Source organism: Amborella trichopoda, chromosome 9 (genome assembly GCF_054954075.1).
Source record: "Amborella trichopoda isolate Santa Cruz 75 chromosome 9, AtrichopodaSantaCruz75HAP2 v2.0, whole genome shotgun sequence".
Taxonomy (NCBI): domain Eukaryota; kingdom Viridiplantae; phylum Streptophyta; class Magnoliopsida; order Amborellales; family Amborellaceae; genus Amborella; species Amborella trichopoda.
This window is the reverse complement of record NC_142344.1, coordinates 4130178-4150788: the sequence shown is the minus strand read 5'-3', so window position 1 is coordinate 4150788 and position 20611 is coordinate 4130178. Positions and strand designations below refer to the sequence as shown.

Below are 20611 nucleotides of genomic sequence, written 5' to 3'. Positions count from 1 at the left end.
ACCTTAACCTTATTTAATTTTTCTTTTTATTAAACAACATTATAATATTTTATATTGAGATATTTTAATACCCCTTAAAATTAGTGCTATTAAAGATAATTTTTTAATTTTATTGTATCTTTTTTTTTCTGTTCTTTTTATTATTATTACTTTATTCCTAAAATCCCACCATTTTGGATCTTCAAGATCCAATTTTAGATGCTGAAGACTCAAAGTCAAGCCCTCTTCCTCTATTTGTCTTATTCAAAAAATTGTCACAACTTCAAATCTCCAATATCCAAATTTGCATTTTACTTTTGTTCAGATCTCCAATATCCAAAATTACATTTTACTTTTATTCTTGATCCGAAGTCACATTTATCTTTATAAATGAGTACATGACTTCGGATATTCAAAATCGAAAAAATCAAATGTAACTTGAAAGAAGAAGACTCTAACCCACATGTGAGTTGTATATGGGAGCTTTGACTGCATATCTTCAAAATTTCAAGTTACAACGACTTGTCACTTCTGATCTTAAATATCCAAGTGGCAATCTGGATTAGCCAAAAAAAATAGTGATATGTCTGTAAAATATAAAAACAGGAGAAAATTCTTTAATAATGCTATTATGGTGTATAATAGCATAAATTTCTCTTTAATGTTCTATACATTCTTTAACATAATCGAAATACACAATCACGAGCTAAAATAGATGGAGAGCTTTGCATCGATCATTATATATGTGCTATAGATCTAAGGCCAAAATGTCTTATCAATGATTTAGAACGTGTTTCATATCCTAAATCTATAAAAAAAATTAGGGTGGACTCCTGACCCAGGGACATAGGTAGATTTTTCTTTCAATTTGAGAAGTATAGTCCTAAAATGTTTTGCCAAAATCCAAATATCAAATTTCATCATAAACTTCCACCCAATTTTAAGTCATAGCAATGGCTATCTTGTAGTGACCATCATCTCTATTTTAATATATCTTTATTTTATTTTACATATTAAAAAGACTGGCAGGTTTGGACAACACGTGGCATTCAAGAAATTACTACAAGGTTTGGATATTGGTTCGGATAAAAATATGGTACCCATATCTATTTTATGATAGGTGCATCTACAACTATCAAGTGATTGTGTTCCCTCACGTACATTCTATTTCGATAGAAAAACTTGTATAGAATTCTTAGAAAATAAAAAATTTAATTTTTTTGTACCAAGAGTATTCATTTGTGACCAAGAGTAGATTTCTAAATAACAGATCACGAAAATACTTCTCAATTTTTTTATAGAGTAGGTTTACAGTAGGAAAAGTGTTTGGTGAGTCAGCTGACTCACACTATTCTTGTATGGTCTCCCTACAAATTATATCCATGTATTTTCGATCCAAAATTTTAGAGTTCAATAATCTCAACCATGACGATGACCTAAATTTAGATTTTTTTCAAATAATATAAATGTTATTTTACCATTCGTTGTAACTTTTAATGGATGCAATATTTTTTTATATCCTTCTTATGGATGTTAGATAGACAAGAGACTCATGGTAATAGGTGAGTCGGCTGACTCACCAAAACTGTGTCCTTTATAGTATGCTCTCACATATGTTATACAAAATTTCCAACCCAAACAACTATGGCATTATTGCTACGTGGTAAAAATGCCAATAATTAATATACAATTTTTACAAACTGACCAATATCTTTAAAGGAAAAATAATTGAGCCCTTTATTTATTTAATAAAATACATCACTCCTTAAAAAGGAGCATCTAATAAAAAACACTTTACGTTATAGAATGAAAAATAATATCCAATTTAGTAAAATTTAAATTAATAGGATTTCCGAATACTTATTTAAAAGCTATAGATATATATAAGGTAAAATATCTTCCAAATTATTAATCATATTCCAAATAATTTTGTTCTACCAATATAGTTTTAAAAAGTCAAATTTTAAAAATCTATAAATAAATATAAATGAGTTTATTTCGACAATTACATTATTAATGCAAAACGAGTATAATTTATAATGCAAAACAGGCAGAAATATACTTTTAAAATATATTTATAATAATTTTTTAAAATCATAAAAAGAGGCAACATGGTCACTCACAATTTTATTATCAACCCAACACTTTAGATAATCAAATTAGAAGTTACAGGCAATAAATTTAAAAAGTGAGCACCAAAGGATTGTCATCAATAAAAAGTTAACTTTGAATTCTAATTAGGACACGGTTTCCATGCAGCCAGCCCGCATATTGTAGAAATGTGAGCTTGACAATAAATATATTTTCCAATTATAATTTCATCTTAATTTTTAGAGAATATATATTTTTTAACATGGAGATCATGAATATGAAAATAATAATAATTGAAAACTAAAAATAATAATTATATTTAAAAAACATTTGGACCATTAGTTATACTTGTTTGTAGATGGACCACCTATTTGCATCCAGCTCTAAGATGGATGCTTTATACCTCTAGACTGCATGCTTTAGAAATACGATCCAACCCATATGAAACAATTTTCATTCAAATAAACCGTATACTTTTATAATATCAACGTACTAATTGAGAAATATAATATTATTTTTTAGTTTAAAAATTATTTGTGACTCACAATACACATTTAACTAAAAATTGAATCTAAAATAGTTCATTATTAGTATTTTTTTAAAAAATAGGGCAGTATTATAATTTGAAATTTTATAATCAAGTTTCATATATTAATTAAAAGAAAAAATTGCTCTGCCCGTCGGGGGACGCATTTGTGCCCCTCCGAGGCACAAAACATCCATTACAAAGATGGATACATATGGTAGGCGGTCCCTCTAAAAAAATTGGAACTAACGGTCCAAATTTTTTCTTAATAAAATTAGTACTTTTAATTTTCTTTACATAATCATGATCTCCTATTATATATTCCTTAAAAATTGGATAAAAAAATTCCATATCAAAAATGGATTTCTAAAAGGAGACTCATTCCTACATATGGTATCATATAAACCATGTCCTAATTAAAAATAGTCAAAATCATTTGAAAATCATAAATGTTATTACTTAAAATTAAAATAAGACATTAGTCCTATTGCACTTTGAAAATAAATACATATTGGAACTTTTGTATCGATAAAAATACTAATTTCACCTTGAGTATTTCAAATTTAATAAAACTATGAAATTAAAAATTTATTTTTTAAAACAATTATTATTCATAGAAACTTATTTTATGTAAGTAACATTATTAACATTATTACTTGTGAATAAATAATTTTTTCCCATTTTCGTTATAAAAAAATTGGATATTATATTAAACCACAGTCAAGGGTAGGGCACACGTCTTTCTTTTGATGAAATATCTAATGAAAGTAAGATATGATAAATAGCCTCCTTACTTTAGGTGATTTAACAGAAGATGGTTACATTCCCATTAGAAAAAGAGGGAGGAAATTTGCAATAACCCTTGACCCTCCAAGGAAAATACTACATATCCTTTAGAGCGAAAAAAAAAAATTGATCTGGACTTTCCCTGGATAAAATGTGCGGGTAGAAATCTATATTGCAAATTTGCAATAACCTTTTTAATTGTGTTATCGAGATTGGGTTAAAGAGGTCATTCTGGTTGGACTGTTTGCAAATGAGCATAGAGAAAAACTCACAGCTACGTGTTTTTCTTTTTTCTTTCCAACTTTTATCACTATGATACATGTCAAAAATTAGCTTCAAGTAAAAATAAATAAATACATAAAGAAATAAAAAGCTTCACGCTACTGGTATCTTTGGCTCTCCCAGATTTACAAAGGCCTCTGCTCGGATCATGCGCAACGCCACCGTATGCCATGACACGAGATGATTCAAGAATGTCATCACGTATTTTTCTCTGTCATCCTGTTCAAACATTCTCAGATTTAAAACATGACTTGCATGAACTCTTTCTTTCTATTTTTCTTTTGGGTAGTTCAATAACTCTAAGTTGGGAATAGTGATGCAACTGTCAATACCTTAACCAATTAATTCCAAGCCCAAAAGTCTTAAACACGTCTATAGGCGAAGTGCTACAGTATTTCGCCCTGTCACGGACATACTGCTTAAAATCCGTCACGGACCTACGGGAGCTATGGCAGTGCCCCCATATTTTTTATGTCAAATTTATGTGAAAAAAATCGCGTCAAGGACTCGCTATGTCCGTGACGGACCGCCACGAACATGCTAGGTCCATGACAGTGTTTAATTCACGCCATCCGAAAAAATCGGACGGCGTTGAGCCTATGGGCGAAAATACTGCTCATTTTCGCCCATAGGTATTTTGTAGTATCTTCCATATATATATATATATATATAAATTGAGATTAGGAATGCAAAATGCATTCAATCTAAAATATTAGAGAGTTCAAATACTCCCACAAATTATCACGGAGAGAGAGAGAGACTCGATCATTCCAACAGATTCTGGGCTGCATCATGTGCCACAAGAGAGAGGAAGAGTGGGGTGTGGGATGAAAAAAGAGCGACGAAAGTGAAACTCAGTCATTCCAACATATTAGGGCTGCATCATGTGCCCCAGGAACATGGGAGAGAGGAACGGCGGGGTGGGAGGTAAAAAAAGAATGATTTAGAGTTTAGTCACTACCACCAGAGTTTGGATGGTTTAATGCGAATTTCATTATAAAGGGTCGTTTGAATGTTCAGGGGCAGTTTTCAGCAAGGAAAAAGGGAGGCCAGAAACTAAAAATGAAATTCCCATCCAGGTGGGCTGCCCACAGGTAAAGTATTCTCGAAGAACTAGTTTTCCCGGAAAAGAAAAAACTTAATGATTCACACCAGCTTTTATCATATACAAGGTCTTTCTTGTCATTTAGTTCACTCAATTAAAAAACAGTAAACATGACTGTCACCATTATCGATCATTCAGAACTTTCTTGCAGGTGGGATGGAGGAGTTAATTTGATACGAAGAAAAGAAAGAAAACCAATGTCAGCAACAAAGTATAAAATAAAACAAATGGTTATATTTCCATGAATAAGCTACAAAATATCGTAGGAAAACTGACGGATAGTTCTCTCATACCTTGTAATCCAAGTAGTATGCATGCTGCACCATTCGCCACATCAAAGTAAAATATCAGCACATATGCTACAAAAATCCAACAATAATAATAATAATATTACCTCCCACATATCAAGACCGATGATGGGCTGCAAGAATGAAGAAATTACAATGTCAAGAGCATAACTGACTCAATAATAGATGTAAAAAGCTACAAAAAAAGGGCCCACATTTAATTTAAACGATAAGGAGAAAGCGACTTTAAAGTATCAACTTACTATTTCACCCCCAACAAGTGGATTTACAGCATTAGAAGTTTTCATCACAGCAAACTTCTTTTCCTTGGTTTTTACTGAGATAAGAAAAGGGTGCAAGTCAATATGAGAACAAAGTAAATATTCAATATTTTATTAGTAAAATTACAGAATTTACCAAATGTCGGTGAGCAAATATCCATCCTCTAAAAAAAGGAGGCTACTTCTAAACTATAATAGAAACCAAGGTATTCATTGGATGATACAATTAACTAACAAATTTGGTAAGAAAGAAATTAGGTAATCAGACAGCAATGCAAGAAGAATAAGAATGTGGAATTGTGGATGAGAGAGAAATTATGTGATTAGTAATGCAATGGTAGAAACACTGGGTGAGAGAAACTTATGGCTCCACTCACAAACAAGCCACACCCAGCCCGAGCCAAAAAGCGAAAGGGCTGCTTCTACAAATTCATCTCTAAATTTTTCTAGTGAGCCGAAATCCTTCTCAATTTGTTGAAGAACACCTCCCCAAGGTGACTTGCCACCATCTGGCTGCATGGACTCCCAGAAGAAGTCGTGGTTCCAAAGCTGAAAGAAACGCATCCGTTTATAAGTGCGATCAGACTGTAAGAAATTGTTTATGATCGGTTTTCACATAAGAAATGCATTTTGAAAATGCAACTGCATAAAATTCATTTTGAAAATGCACTTTGAAAACACAAATGTTTGTAGTGTATGACAAGAGCTTATATGTTATCAGAACAACAGAACTTCAGAGACGTGTTTATATTTCTCGAACAATATTTTTCTATAGTACATTACTCTCATAGTGAAACAATTTTAAATTTTACTCCGGTGATTAAGATGCTTATTCATTGTGTGCATGTCATTGCACATAACTGTGACTTGTTGAGCAATCCGATTTGAATACATTCTTAGATAAGAGCACATACTAGGTTAGTTTCTCTACTTTTCACTTTATGAAATAAGTTGAAGCATATATAAAACAAACCATCACATGAAGTGGCTTCAAATAGCAGTTTTAGCACTCAATATCACTATGCACTTAGGTTGACACGCACCACATACAAAGTAGAGGAACCCCGATTATGAGCTGACCTTACTCAATTATTAGCTGTCCTTCCCTCTTTCTTGTGCCAGCAAAAGAAGACTAGATCACTCCAGCAACCTCTACACTCTAAACCTTTCTTGATCAGCTTGGCATTATAAAGAACTTAGCGAACCTTGATTTTGTTATCTACAATATCTGCCCCCTAATCAAGATCAACAACAAAGATTCTAGGCTGAGGAGCTTCAATGTTGGAACTGATTGCTAATGAGCGGGCATAATCGTGTTTTGACCCCTGGATTGGCTTCTGAGTTGCTACCAGCCTAAGACCTTCTGGAATGTAAACCTCCATCTACAGAATAGACTTAACAGACGAATGATCATGAACTACTACAACGAAATGCTAATGGTGACAGTTACTGAATGGCCCTAATGGCAATTCAATCCCAGTATTAGCTTCTGAGACTTGTTATCAGCCCTCTACTTTGCACAATAACAATAACCCTTTCATCCTCTTTCAACCTATATCAAAAGCAGTTTTATTTTCCCTAGCCCTTACTAGCAGTTTTATTTTCCCTAGCCCTTACTAGCCTCATTCCATTTTGCACAATAACCCTTTCATCATCTTTCACCCTTTAGCAACAGCAGCTTCCCTTTACCCTAGCCCTTACTGGCCTCATCTTCATATCATCAAATGTTTTTATTAGTAAAAGTAATCTCCACTTGTCCAATTATTATCCTACTCACTGACATTACTGTTCCCATACGCATCTTTCCTCCAGGATGCCAAAGAAATGTTGCACAAAATAATCTACTACCAAAAAGAAGAAATAAGGGGAAAAAAGAGTCATCTTTGATAATCAATTTGTTACCGCAAAACAGCACGCCCTTGAGCCTCAAAAATTTCACTTTATGAAAGAAAGAGTACTACCCTATGTTATGGATTCTTAGGATTGTGTGCCATATTCGTGTCGTACACATATAGACACGCATACAGACATATAATCTTGTGGATTATGCTTCTTGTTCACTGACCATTGACCACATCATTAATATAGATTTCAATCTTCTATTTTGTTTTGAGTAGACACATCAATTTCAAAAACATGTAGCCGAGTCACTGAATACTGCCCTTATGGACTAGGGAATCTAATGCCCCTTACCTGCGTCTGACACTTACACAAGTATCCGTGGCAACATGGGTACTACCATGCAAGAAAGTGATTGAAGGCCTCCAACCAAAACCATGGAAAGGGTGAGGTTGATGACACAGTTTCTACACAAACTCAGGGTATAGGAGTGACTGACATTGTACTAGATTTCAAATATATAGAGTGTCAAATGAGAAGTTGATAATCTCAGGGAAAGTTGTTATAGACAATGCTAACAAAAGAAATGGAAGAAACAGTTCGCCTAAGATTGAGATGTCAGTTAGTGAATAACATGATGACATTTAAGTTGTTATATCGTTACTGATATTCCACATTAGTTGGTAAGACACCATGAGATAACACTCAATTAACAGATTAAAACCAGAGTAGTAGGATAAAAACAGAGCATCTCAAAAGTCGTTAATTTTGATCAAATTTGCTAGAACATATTAAAACTATGGAAATCTTAAATTGCACTTAACAGCAATCATGAGGGATGTAAGAGGGGATTCCAAACAATCCTTCACAAAGGTAGTACTTCAGTCGGTCTCAAGTTTCATTAAAATAAAGACAACACAAACTAGAACAGCATGTTTACCCATAAGAATCAATAAGAGATGCATTTGACCCTATAGAAGTGGAATTTTTTGAGGATTTAATTAAAGCTCATTCACAAATTGATAATGGATTGATCGTTTGAAACTTCCAATGCAAACAAAAACTCAACTATTTCGAGATATTCACCGGATAATAGAGCAAATTTGTGGATAAAAAATCACCGACTTTGTATATAATTCAAAGCTCACATGATGGATTTGAAGAGAAATGTTCAAAACTTCGTAGAAGGAAATTTTAAACATGATCCTCCATTTTGAAAAGTAAAAAGCTTTGAAAAATTGTAAAGATGTCAATACCATCAGGAACAGCCCAATATCAAAATGAAGATAAATTCAAGTACTGAATCCATAAAATCCAACTAAACATACACAAAACTGTCAGAATAGAAAAAGAGGTCTGCAGAGCATTCATCAAAAGAGAAAACTTAGTAACTGTCCGCCACAAAGAGAGAAAATTAATAAAAAATTGTCCCCCATTTAAATGAAAATCATCTAACAATTACAATGCCTGTCAATAGACCCATAGATAAGCACCACCACATAATTATCTGGACCAAAAGAAGATTCATTGGCACACCTGTGCAGCATTATTAAATTCAGGCATTGGGTTCCCATTGTTATAAGTAACTTTCACCAGCTCTTCCAAGGTATGGCCATATAGTGGACTGTTCTCGAGCTGCTTATTCAAGCCATCAACATATTCCTGATGGTGTTTCCCCCAATGCACTTCAAGAGTTCGTTGACTCATATAAGGTTCCAAAGCATCCTGGAAGTTGAGCAAACATAAGTGTTACCTTTGTAACTTACATTTATCCACCAATTAGCAACTAACACCTATCCAAAGTGTGCATTAGTGATATATTGATATTGGAGTAGAAATCATAATCAAGAGAAAATTTATCAGGAGGTAAAGGTCGTCGTAATCAAATGTACTGTGGTACTACTCCTATTCAAATGGACTATGGTACTACTCCTAGTCCATTTGGGTCATCACGATCCAATTAATTATACGATGGACTGTGATGGAGAGAGACCACAAATGATGGACAGTGATGACCCAGAAAACTACGCATATCTCATAGTCCATTGCATTATCCTATATTATAAGCAAGTCATTTGAAAATAAGATGATCTTGATCCTTCCCCCACCCCAACAAAGAGAATACATCATAGTTAGAACTTCACATTAGACTCAGATCTGTGGCTTACCAGTTTATAAGGAGGAGTTTTGCGACCATAGAAAGCCAAAACTCGTGAATCTCGCAGGGACTGCTTGTATCTCTGTGATAACATCAAAAGAAATCATCGACGATTACAAATACCTAGAGTGGTGTTCACCTTAAATTTGTGCAGTTTATCAAAACCCTACCACATAAGCAAGTAAAGCAAGAAATATTGATCGCCAACATTTCAGAAAAAAAGGGAAAGAAAGAAATATTGAACAGCTGGTTAGTTTTATTTACCAGATAAACTCTCCTAATTATTCTTGTCTTGCTCCAAGGATAAGGACCTTTGCCATGGCTATTTCCAATGTTTTTATTTGTTTATTGAAGGAAAAGGCAAAGACAGATGGGATTCATATAAGAATATAATCAACCAATAGGGTAATTATTGGACTGAGTTCGTGCATTAGCAGGACCAACACTAGCAGCATAGGTAGATTTAGGTGCCTAATAGTCCTAATTACAATTAGTAATTAAATCTATTTGGTTATTTCATTTCATACATTTTTTTTAAGTCCAATTTCCATCAACAGATGATTTAAGCAAGGAGAGATTGCACAGACAATATGAATTTTCTGAAGTTGGTTTCAGCCAACATGCACTGATGCATTGACTTCATTCACTTCACAACAGTAGTGATAAACTTGTATCTAATCCAAAACTACAAGTTTCGCATCAACAAATGATAAGCTGAACTTAAGTTCATAAAATGCAAACTTATTGTATAATCCTTGAAATCAGCCCTTCCAAACCTTTCACACACACAAAATTCACAAAGCCATGCTAGTCCAAAGAAGGCTACAAGCATGAAATGATGAAACCAGTGTTGTATGATGTAGAAAGAGAAGAAAACCTGTGACCCAACACCTTCGCTCCCAAATCACAAAATGACAGTAGGGCTCAAGAAGCAAAACACATTTCTTCTTCAGATTAATTGGTCCGCAAAGAAAAAGAAGCGGGAGAAAATCCTGGAGTAATAGACATAAATGCAAGTAAAACACAACAATGTTTATTTTAAAAGGGATGTCGAACTTCAAAATACTATGAATTACTGTCAAGGAACAGCCAAGGGCAAACAAGAAGCAATGATGCATAATTGGGTCTGGAGATTTCAGACAGGGAAATATGAAGACCACCAATCTTCAGTGCAAGTAAACCAGTGGTCAAAAACACGTATTGGGCTCAAAACTTCACACCTGCCCGAGCCAAGTAACTCGAGACCAAGCAGTAATTAATCAAGGAGAATATACTGATTTCTAATTTTTCCTCTTCAAGAGCCATCATGGGAAATGCTCTATAACAAGATACAAAAGAATTCCTCTACAGAGAATATTAAAAATGACAGAAATCCTAAATCCTGGCAAATGAGTTTTACTTGGTTTCTACAATAAGCATATGACTTGAACAAATTTCAACATTTATAGCAATTTTTCAAAATATGAACCACCGAAACATACCTTTTGAAACTTGGAAAGCTTTAATGGCCTACATATGGGATTCGAGATTACGCGAGGAGCGGACTGTGAATTGCTATGAAACCGAAGGTTTGGCAAAAGTAGTAATTGGGACGCCATAGCCATCATGCCTTCTTACAGTTCTACCTTCAACTACAACCCAAAAACAGGTCCGCTGAATCCATCTCTACGAGAAAACATACAACGGGGTCTCTTTCTCTCTCTATTAGTTGGGCTGCAATCCTATTACATTATCCAAAGAATAAAGAAGAAAACAAGTGAAAAAACATAACGAGTGTTGAACTATTGTACTCACCCTTGGACAGCAATATACTGGAGAGCAATGCGGAGCTTCATCAAATTGAAAAATCTCAGACGAGAGACAGAGAGAACACGGGAGTGAAGTGCAATTATTTCAGTGTAAAATGAAAATTTAGATAGAGAAAGACAGAGAGAGATTTAGGGTTTAAGCCTTCCCGCGCCCAGCTTCCAAAACAATTTCTAATGATAGAACGAAGGGAAATGGGAATTTACTATCTGTCTTTTGTGGTTGTTAGTAGATAAGGTTTTTCTCCCTTCTAACCCTCGAGACAGGGCTAGCAATCTCGTCGGGTAAATCTGACCCGGTCGGTATCCGAACATTGTACTGGGCGGGTTGGGTCCATGTCCATTTGAATGCGGGTTGGGTCCACGTCCATTTCACTTGGATCCGACTAGGGTACGGTGCCGGTCCATATAGGACCATACTGAGTCAAGTAGGGATCCATGACTACAAGCACATGAAAATCTTGAACATTCATAGTACAGATAATATGTTGTAAGATATCATATTTTTGGGACTATAAAATCTCTTTTTTTAACCATATTTATATATCTCAATGTCGATATAATCAATTAGATATTTTTCTAACATCAAAACATCATTTTTGGAAGTATTTTTGAAGTGCACCTCACTTCTACATTGTAAGATGTCAACCTTCTATAAACTTTTTTCTAAACTAATAAATATAAGAGTAATGATCCTATGAGACCTTCCTACACCCATGTGTGTAGGATTCCAAAAGATCACCATTAAATTTGACACAGATCTCTAAAAAAATCAAGTTTCAAACCCATGAGATAACTTTTATAGAGATCTGTGCTAAATTTAATGGTGATCCTTTGAGGTCCTACACACATGGGTGTGGGAGGGTCTCATAGGATCATTACTCTAAATATAAAGAGGGTTTTCCTAATGTGCGGTTTGTATAGAGCCGAGGCTCTAAACAATCAAATTAGAGCCCATCTTCAAATAGTGTCAAGAAATATGGTTTTAATATTAGAAATTTTGTAATAACCTTAAAATGTATTTTCATCTTTAATTATAAAATTTAAAACTTCAAAAATAGTGTAGATCGAGTAGATCTATGAAAAGTTGAAAATCTTGAAAATTGACAGTCAAAAAATACGATACAAGATGCACTATTTCCAAAACTTGACATCCATTTTTTTGTGTGTCCATGAATCTTGATGTCGAGATGATCAATTTGATGTTATTTGGGTATCAAAACAACCTCGTCTAAACTTTTTTCTTTCCTAATATAAGTTTATTTACTTTAATACAAGGAGGTCATAAATATTTAGCCATTGGATGTGTGAAATGACAAATTAAAGTATGTTACAAAATTCAAAAAAGTTTATTTTAAACGTTCTGCCTACACATCCCCCACCATTTGATTTTACCTAAGATGATTATTAATGATTGTGATGTGCCTATACCAAAAGTAAATAATCTTATTGTAGTATTAAATACATAATGAAAGATTTACATTTGAGTTCGGATCCAAAAATGACCTAGTGGGTCGGTCTGGGTCCTTACACAAAAACATGTCACATGTTTAAATTAATGAGTTTATGAATAGAGTTGGCAATAGGTCTGGTGGGCAGGGCTTGACTTTAAAAACTAGGGCCCGAGGCACAAGATTTGGCCGAAGGGTGGCAAAGATAGGGAACCCGGCCAATGTTTGGGCCTTGGTTGGTCTAGCCCTGGCCGAGGCTGTTGGCAGCCCTATCCATGAGCTCATGAGTACTAAGAATTAGACATCTTGGTTGAAGATTTCTTCAACATTGACTCAATTTTATTATTCTTATTATTTCGTTCTCCTAAAGCCTATAATTCTTTGTTCGATTATTGTGAAGAATTACATGGTTTTCTTCTTCTTGTATCAGTTATTATAGGAGTAAAAATTCTTATAATATCATTTGTTATTTTAGCTCTTTTTTTGGGTAATTCAGTGGGAAATATAGACTTTTACCAGTTTTTTAAATGGTTTGGTTTTCGAAGCTGTAAGTGGAAGTGACTAAGGTATGAGGCCCACTACCATGTTACTTTTTTTGATGAAATGTTTTGCTTATTTTTGCCTACCCTATTTGGATTCGGTTACATATCAGCATGGCTCAAAAAATATATGGTCGAACGCTTTATATAATTATATTTCCTCAAATTAAATATAATTATATTTCCTACAAGAAAAAAGTTTATATAAAGCCTACGCTTTACCATAAAAGATAACGCCACAAATCAAAATCTTGTTAAGAAATGGAATTTCAACACTAGAAAACTCTCAATTTTGATCATCTCAAACCCTATAATCATGGATATGTAAAAACATATTCCAAATGTCAAGAATAAGAAACATATTATCTAGACTATCTATCTTTATGTTCTCTCACATTTGCTAGTTCTATACAATTTTTAAAGTTCTAAATTTTATAATTTATAATGAAAATAACTTTTCAAACCATCATAAGAGATTGTTGGCCTTTTGAGGTGCGGCTCTACGATTTAGTGCAATGCTAAGGTATTACATTGGCCAAACCCTTTCCCCATATAATAGATAACAAATATGGCAGTAAGGCTCTTCTGTAGTACGTTAGAGATCATTGTCGATTGTGTAGTAATTAGAAGTTCATAATACTTAGGATTAGGTTTGGGTGAATTGGATGAGTTTCATCTTCGTGATAACACACACATCAGAGAACGCCCACACACACCAAATCTAGAGAGAAAACATTGATGTGTTACAAAAAAAAATACCGGAGTATAAAACCTAGACTTGTGTCCACGAAGCCGTCGTCCTATCTCTCAGTTCCCATGATCACCCCACTCATTCCGCCATGGTCCTATACATTGATTCCCATGTTCACGCAATACACCTTTTCTGACTTACAGGGAAGAAGATCACATTGTTATTCTCTCTATAGGACGTGCCTCTCATGACTCTCTCTCTCTTACGATCTCTATCAGCCTATCTTTCTTTCGCGGCCCTAATAGCCTCTTTTTCTCTCTCTAACATTATTGCTCATCACTCTAGATTTAGCCCAATTTGGGTGAACCACATAAATCGGTATGTACTTTTTGTTTTGTGGTTGTGTTGTGTTTGTTGGATTCTAATTCCATTTATTTTTTATTTTTTTTACATTTTATCATATTTATTGCACATATTATTATTATTGATAATCTGATTTGCTTCAAATTGACTCGCCCCTACTTGGTAAGTCGCTTTTAAAGTTTGGGATTGATGTAGTGACGAGCTCACCGCATCAAGTAGGGATTGGGGTTATTGCGTAATAAGATTGTTACCTTTTGTGCGACAAGGAACCTAACATCAGTTGTGAATGGCTAGTTATATTATTTCCAGACATAGAGTCTCAAAAAAAGTTCCCAAATGCTCAGTTTGACGTCTAACTGTTAGGGGTGATTATGATCGTTTTATACCAAAAATAAACAATTTTTTATTACTGTTTCTATGATGATCTTGGGATATTGTTTTCGGTCTAGTAGCCACTCATTGTATTTTTTTTACAAAGTTCAAGAATTAAATTGCAAACCTATAGTTTGACACATCAGCAGTCGTATCAAGACCGCACCAGCCAGTCTAACACGTTAAAGTGTTGACTAAGCCTCGGCCGGTTCTTTTCAAAATAAAAAGTTAATTTTATTGAAAACTAGTCAAAATCAATGTTTGATTTTGGAGGTTAGTCAAAACAATTGGTTTTAATTGTTATACTGCCTAAATAAGATAGAACAACAAATTCATTTTGTGATGTGATTCATAGTGTGAAATATTTTTCTCTCTAATCTTTTGATACATGATTTGACATACAATTGAATGGAGGTTGATTTGACCACGCCCCTAACTTGTTCAGCGTCGGTCTAATTTAGAGGTTGATTTGGCCACGCCCGTAACTTGTTCAATGCCAATCTAATGAAATGAACACTAGCACAATTTCATAACCTGGAGGTGACTAGACAAGGCCCTTAACTGGTTTGGTGAATCCAATTCGATTTACACTAGAACGCAACACCGTGACGAATGAACACATTGAGGGTATTACTCATATAGGAAAAGAAATGGAGATATCAAGGATGCAAAATCTTCCTTTGAAGTTACTTACATATTCCATCTCTTTGACAAAGGCCAAAACGGTGGATAAGTTCACTAAGTTGAGTGTAATGAATACAAAATTATTAACTTAAAGGCGAGACCTTGCCATTACTTGGTGGTCCACATATTGGTGATCCTTCACACTGGAAGATGGCTGGTTGTTGAGAGAAGGGGTTCTCTTCAAATTCGGGTGGGACGGATTGTGTGTGGCAAAATCTTTGGCCCATTCCCTAAGCTGAAATTTTCGTATCTTCCCAGTCCCAGTCTTTGGCAACTCCCCCAAAAACACCACCTTCTTTGGGAGCTTGTAACCTGCCATCTTGGTCCTGCAAAATGAAATGAGTTCTTCCTCTGAGAGATCTTTGGAGCCCTTTTTCAGGCTAACAAAAGCACAAGGGGATTCCCCCCAGTGATGATTTGGCATCGCCACGACGGCGACCTCGGCTATTTTGGGATGCCGATAGAGCACGGACTCCACCTCGACACTGCTGATGTTCTCGCCTCCGGAGATGATCACATCCTTGAGCCTGTCCTTGATCTCCACATAGCCATCAGGGTGGATGACAGCCATGTCACCCGTGTGGAACCATCCTCCCTTGAAGGCCTCAGTGGTGGCTTTGGGGTCCTTGAAGTACCCCTTCATGACACTGCTTCCACGCAAGATGATTTCACCCATGGTGTGCCCGTCGTGCCGCACACTCTGCATCGTCTCAGGGTTCACGACATCCGCATCTGCGAGGCTCAGGACACTGATCCCTTGTCTAGCCTTTATCTGTGAACGCTCCTTACTTGGCAGTCGGTCCCATTCCGAGAGCCATTCACAGACTAGTGCCGGGCCCGTGGCCTCCGTCATGCCATACGCATGGGTGATATGGAACCCCAGCCGCTCAATCTGATCGAGCAACGAAGCAGGCGGGGGAGCACCGCCGGTCAAGATCCTGACTGGTTTCTTGAGCCTGTGCTCATCGGCAGGGTTCAGCAAGAGATTGAAGATAATCGGAGCAGCACACATGTGCGTCACCCCATGCTCGGAGATGGCACGGTATATATCCGGAGCGGTAGTGTTGCGCATACAGACGTTTGTGCCACCGCGTGCGGCAATCCCCCAGGTGAAGGTCCAACCATTGCAGTGGAACATTGGCAGACTCCATAGATACACAGCCTCATTGCCAACCTCCCACTGGAGGAGAAGACTAAGGGTACTAAGATAGGCCCCTCTGTGACTGTACACCACACCCTTCGGTGCCGAGGTGGTCCCTGATGTGTAGTTCAGCGAAATCGGATCCCACTCATCAGCAACTGGTGGGGGCATGTAAGTCGGATCCCCGGCCTCAACCAATTGCTCGTACTCCACATGTTGGGGACGCATCGTAGACGGTTGGTCCGCATCATCAATGAAGATCACAGTAAGGGGGTAAGCAGAGTGGGAGCCAGATGAATCACCACAGAGGAGGTTCAGGGCAGCTTGTGCCAGGGCAAAAAACTGATAATCAACAAAGAGAAGCTTGGCACCGGAGAGGCGAAGTATGGTGGCCACCGTATTGGCGTCAAGGCGAATGTTGATCGTGTTCAAAACGGCTCCAGCCATGGGTACAGAAAAATGTAGCTCATACATGGCCGGAATGTTTGGGGCCAGCACAGATACCTGCATCAGTAAGAACAAATTGAATTAGATAAACAAAGATAGCCATTTACTTGTTAAACACCTGCATTACTGAGAACAATCTGAATTGGAAAATTTAATATTTGACTTTTTTTTTTACTTTAATAGCATTGCCTCTAAGACGCCAACTCATTCAAGTAGTCAAGGATTGACTCCTAAGTAAATATGGGTGTTTATTAATTAACACCTACATCAGCAAGATCAACTTGAATTAGAAAAATTATATAGGTTTTTATCAATCAATTTCTTTCAAGTAGTTGAGACTTGAACATTGAGTTTTGGAAATTATTTGGTGAGAGATTTAGGACTCGAAAGACATCTCAGATCGCAGAAAATCTGTTTCCGCATCACATCCATGAATTTGAAGCTTCAAAAACATAGAAGATCTGATTATCTTATGTTTTTTTTTGCATTCATAATTGTGGTGGGTGAGATAATCGACCAATAAAAATTAAGATCCAAAATTCATTCCCACTCGAGATGGATACTGGACGAATGGACTCACTGTAACAGATGCGTCCCCGGAAGCACCTAAACTAGTGTTATAGAAATTGCAAACCGTTAAAACGTTGACTCATGAACCCATGTTATAAAAACCTGAAGTCATTCTTTCTTTCGTTTTTTGACCAAAAAACTGAGTCATTCTTTTGTATTAAAATTGTTTTAATTCCAAACTAACTGGTTCAAAGTTGAACTTGAACCACAACTACTTTGACCCCTTTTTAACTTCAATTAACTTGTGCAAAGTTGAACAAAGACTAACTAGGAGTGAGAATTACTAAAATAAATGATGGAATCTAGGGTTTGTACGTACCCCAACCCAGCTTTTCAAATGGGCGTATATATTTTTTTCTTTTTCAAATATATTTATTAAAAACAAAAAAACAAAGTTTGAATAATTATATGCTCATGTGGGACTATATAGTAGGTTTACTCCCTCCGGTAGGTCCTTCATTAGGAGTATTTATAGAACCCTAATTAGGAGTATTTATAGGCCTCGGGGGAATGGAGTTTGGGCATTGGTGGATGGTTTCGAAGGTGGATGCCTCATCGTAGAGCACTATTCAAGAAAAAAAAAAAAAAAAGCTCTTAATTTTTGAGATTCAACTTCTTCAACCTAGCTACAAATATCCTAATATTACACAAATATTGTTCAATTTTTTACAGTTAGATCTAATTCTTAGATGGGTGAACTTTGTATAAGGTGTCAACCTTATATTATTGAAATATAGTGCACCTCTAACTATGCTGAAAATGCAATTTTGGCACTACAAAGTCTTGTGATGATAGGAAAAATTACTGCTATCCCCAATTATGAAATTTAAAGTTCCAAAAATAGCGATGATAAAGCAGATCTACGCAAAACTGAGAGAGCGAGAGAGTCTTCACTGAAGGCAACAATGGACGTTTTCGAAATTAACATGTGCCCAAAAACGAGAGAGAGAGAGAACATTGAAGTCAACAATGGAAGTTTACAAAATTGACGTGTGCCCAAAGCTGCTGTTCTGTCACTTCCTCTTTCTCTCTCATGTGCGTGTTTCCTTGGTTTGTGTTAAACTGGGGCAGAGCTTTTATGGGTCTGAGCAGTTATGCGTGTATCTTGTTTGGTTTGTGTTTGGTTGGAGTTTTTTCAACTCCCAAAAAACTGGAAATTTCAACCAATCACAAAGGAAACTCATTACTTCCACTTTCTCACTCCTCTTTTTTTCACTGAATCACTTTCTCATACCCCCTTCAAAATTAGTCCAATACCCATTAAACCCAAAGCCTAACAACGTAATTAACCTGCCTAAAACTCAATTAACGGCGCCGGAAACTTACAACATCGTTCTTCTCTATGTTGAAGTGTCGCAGGGATGATGCAAGGCGACGGCATCGCTCTCTGGTTTGCTCCCACGTGTACCTGACCCTCCCATAGACGATCGAAATCCTCTTAGAATAAACCGCCCCCGCCCTCTCTAAGAACGAAACAGGCGTTAGAGGTGCATGATTCGCCTGGTTTTTGCCGAGAATTTCCATTTTTTTTGGCCACAATATGGAAGTTTCAAAGAGAAAGTGAGATGAGGAAGACAATGGGGGTACACCGGGAGTTTAGCGAGAGAAAGTTGGGTTTGGGAGTTAGAGAGAGAAGAATGGGTTTGGTGGTCACAAGCTCGGGGCGACGGGTTTATATAGGGGCTTGATGAGAGACAAGGTGTTGCGTGTGGGGGCCAATATGGTAAATTTGCCTGGAACTTACAGGCGAAGTTGCAAGGCGCATGGCCTTGGAAATTCGAATGTGAATGAGGTCCTTTATGGCATGACCATACACGTTAGTATGGGGACCTGAACGACTGTCACTGCCCCTGCGAGCCCCCACAATTGTTCCAAGATTGATAGGGTATTTGGGGCAAAATGGTCATTTTCCAAGGGAGTGAGAATGGGGGGCAAAATAGTCTTTTGAAGAGGGGGTGGGTAGAAGGGTCAATTTACAGACCGACATAAGCATCCAATTTTGGGGGAGGGGGTATCATGGGTAAAATGGTCATTTTGAAAGGGTATGAGGATTCTTCTGGGGCCGGGAGGTTTGTAAGATGATCTGGTGAAGAGCGTGGTCGTACGGTGATTGTAGGTCAGAGGACCACATTACAAGGCTGATGGGACGGTTGGGGTCGAGGGTTATATGGCCATGGGTGGTGTGAGAATGTGCGTAAAATGGTATATTTGGTAGGGGTGGCACTCACCTCAATCCTTTTGTAGATATGTGCAAGAATGGTGTAAACGTTTAGAATATGGAAGAGGTAGTTTGAATGGAATTTAATGTCTTGTTGTTGCGGCTACTACTATTTTGAAAATCTCGATAAAATGGTTAATTTAAAAAAAAAAGTAATGATCTTATGCGGGTTTCTCATACCTAAATACGTAAGATTTTAAAAGATTATTATTAAATTTGGCACAAAACTCTTAAAAAGTCGAGTTTAAAAAGTATTGATCCGATGAGAGCTTTCCACATTCTGTGTAAGACTTCAAAAGATCATCATTATATTTGGTACAGATATCTTAAAAAGTCAAGTTTAAAAAAATCAACTCTCATATATATGAGATAATTTTTCTAGAGATCTGTATCAAATTTAATGGTGATTCTTTCGAATCTTGAGTGTAGAAAGGTCTCATAGGATCATTAGTCTTTAAAAAATAATTGGCACAGTAATAAAATAATCATTTTTTGGCATGGGGTAAGACATAGGGGCATAGTTTCGTCATATTAAGCACATGATTAATTTGGATATTTTTTTTATTTTTTTAAATTATTCAATTTTAGATTTTGTTTGGATTTGAGGGTATGGTTTTTACTCATACTGTTTGGCTCTTTTTCCAGCCTAATTAACATGGACTCGACCGAATTCCTCGGCCTCACAAGCAACCTGACTCCATAGTGAAGCCATGGAATATAACACTAGAAGGTTGCATGGGGATGGAAGGCAATGATGGATGATAAATAGTCTATCTTTTTTCGACTTTCAAAATTGAGAGAATTAATATAGCTTCAAGGCGATGATGGATGATAAATGCTGTCAAAATATTCAATTTCTTTTCTAAAAAATAGGGTTGCTGGGAAATTACACATGGCCAAATGAATCTTAAACTCTTGGATAAATTGCAATGTCAAGTTCAGATTTTTAAAATAGGGTAAAGTTTCTAGGAACTCAACTAAAAAATCAATTCAAAT

The 20611-nt window shown here is 36.1% G+C and overlaps 2 protein-coding genes across 7 annotated transcripts; both read right to left on the bottom strand.

The window, feature by feature from the left end:
• Nucleotides 1-3641: 3641 nt before the first annotated feature.
• Nucleotides 3642-14094, bottom strand: FSD3 (Fe superoxide dismutase 3). Of its 6 annotated transcripts, none has more exons than XM_088847175.1 (9): nucleotides 13889-14094; nucleotides 10816-11055; nucleotides 9345-9416; nucleotides 8713-8901; nucleotides 5715-5886; nucleotides 5320-5393; nucleotides 5164-5190; nucleotides 5063-5086; nucleotides 3642-3883 (listed from the first exon to the last, which is right to left on the bottom strand). In XM_088847175.1, exons 2-9 carry the CDS (start codon nucleotides 10939-10941, stop codon nucleotides 3758-3760), a joined length of 810 nt encoding a protein of 269 aa, XP_088703301.1. In that variant the 5' UTR covers nucleotides 10942-11055; nucleotides 13889-14094; the 3' UTR covers nucleotides 3642-3757. The 6 variants fall into 6 exon arrangements, with proteins under 6 accessions (XP_088703301.1, XP_020530028.1, XP_011627486.1 ...); XM_020674369.2 differs by lacking the exon at nucleotides 13889-14094 and adding an exon at nucleotides 11129-11326; XM_011629184.3 differs by lacking the exon at nucleotides 13889-14094 and adding an exon at nucleotides 11129-11326 and having other exon boundaries at nucleotides 10816-11047.
• A 1114-nt stretch (nucleotides 14095-15208) lies between these two features.
• On the bottom strand, nucleotides 15209-19263 carry LOC18445371 (trans-cinnamate:CoA ligase, peroxisomal). Its single transcript, XM_006855510.4, has 2 exons — nucleotides 18724-19263; nucleotides 15209-16884 (listed from the first exon to the last, which is right to left on the bottom strand). The coding sequence occupies exons 1-2, from the start codon at nucleotides 18919-18921 to the stop codon at nucleotides 15328-15330; spliced, it is 1755 nt and encodes a 584-aa protein (XP_006855572.1). The 5' UTR covers nucleotides 18922-19263; the 3' UTR covers nucleotides 15209-15327.
• Between the last annotated feature and the right edge of the window lie 1348 nt (nucleotides 19264-20611).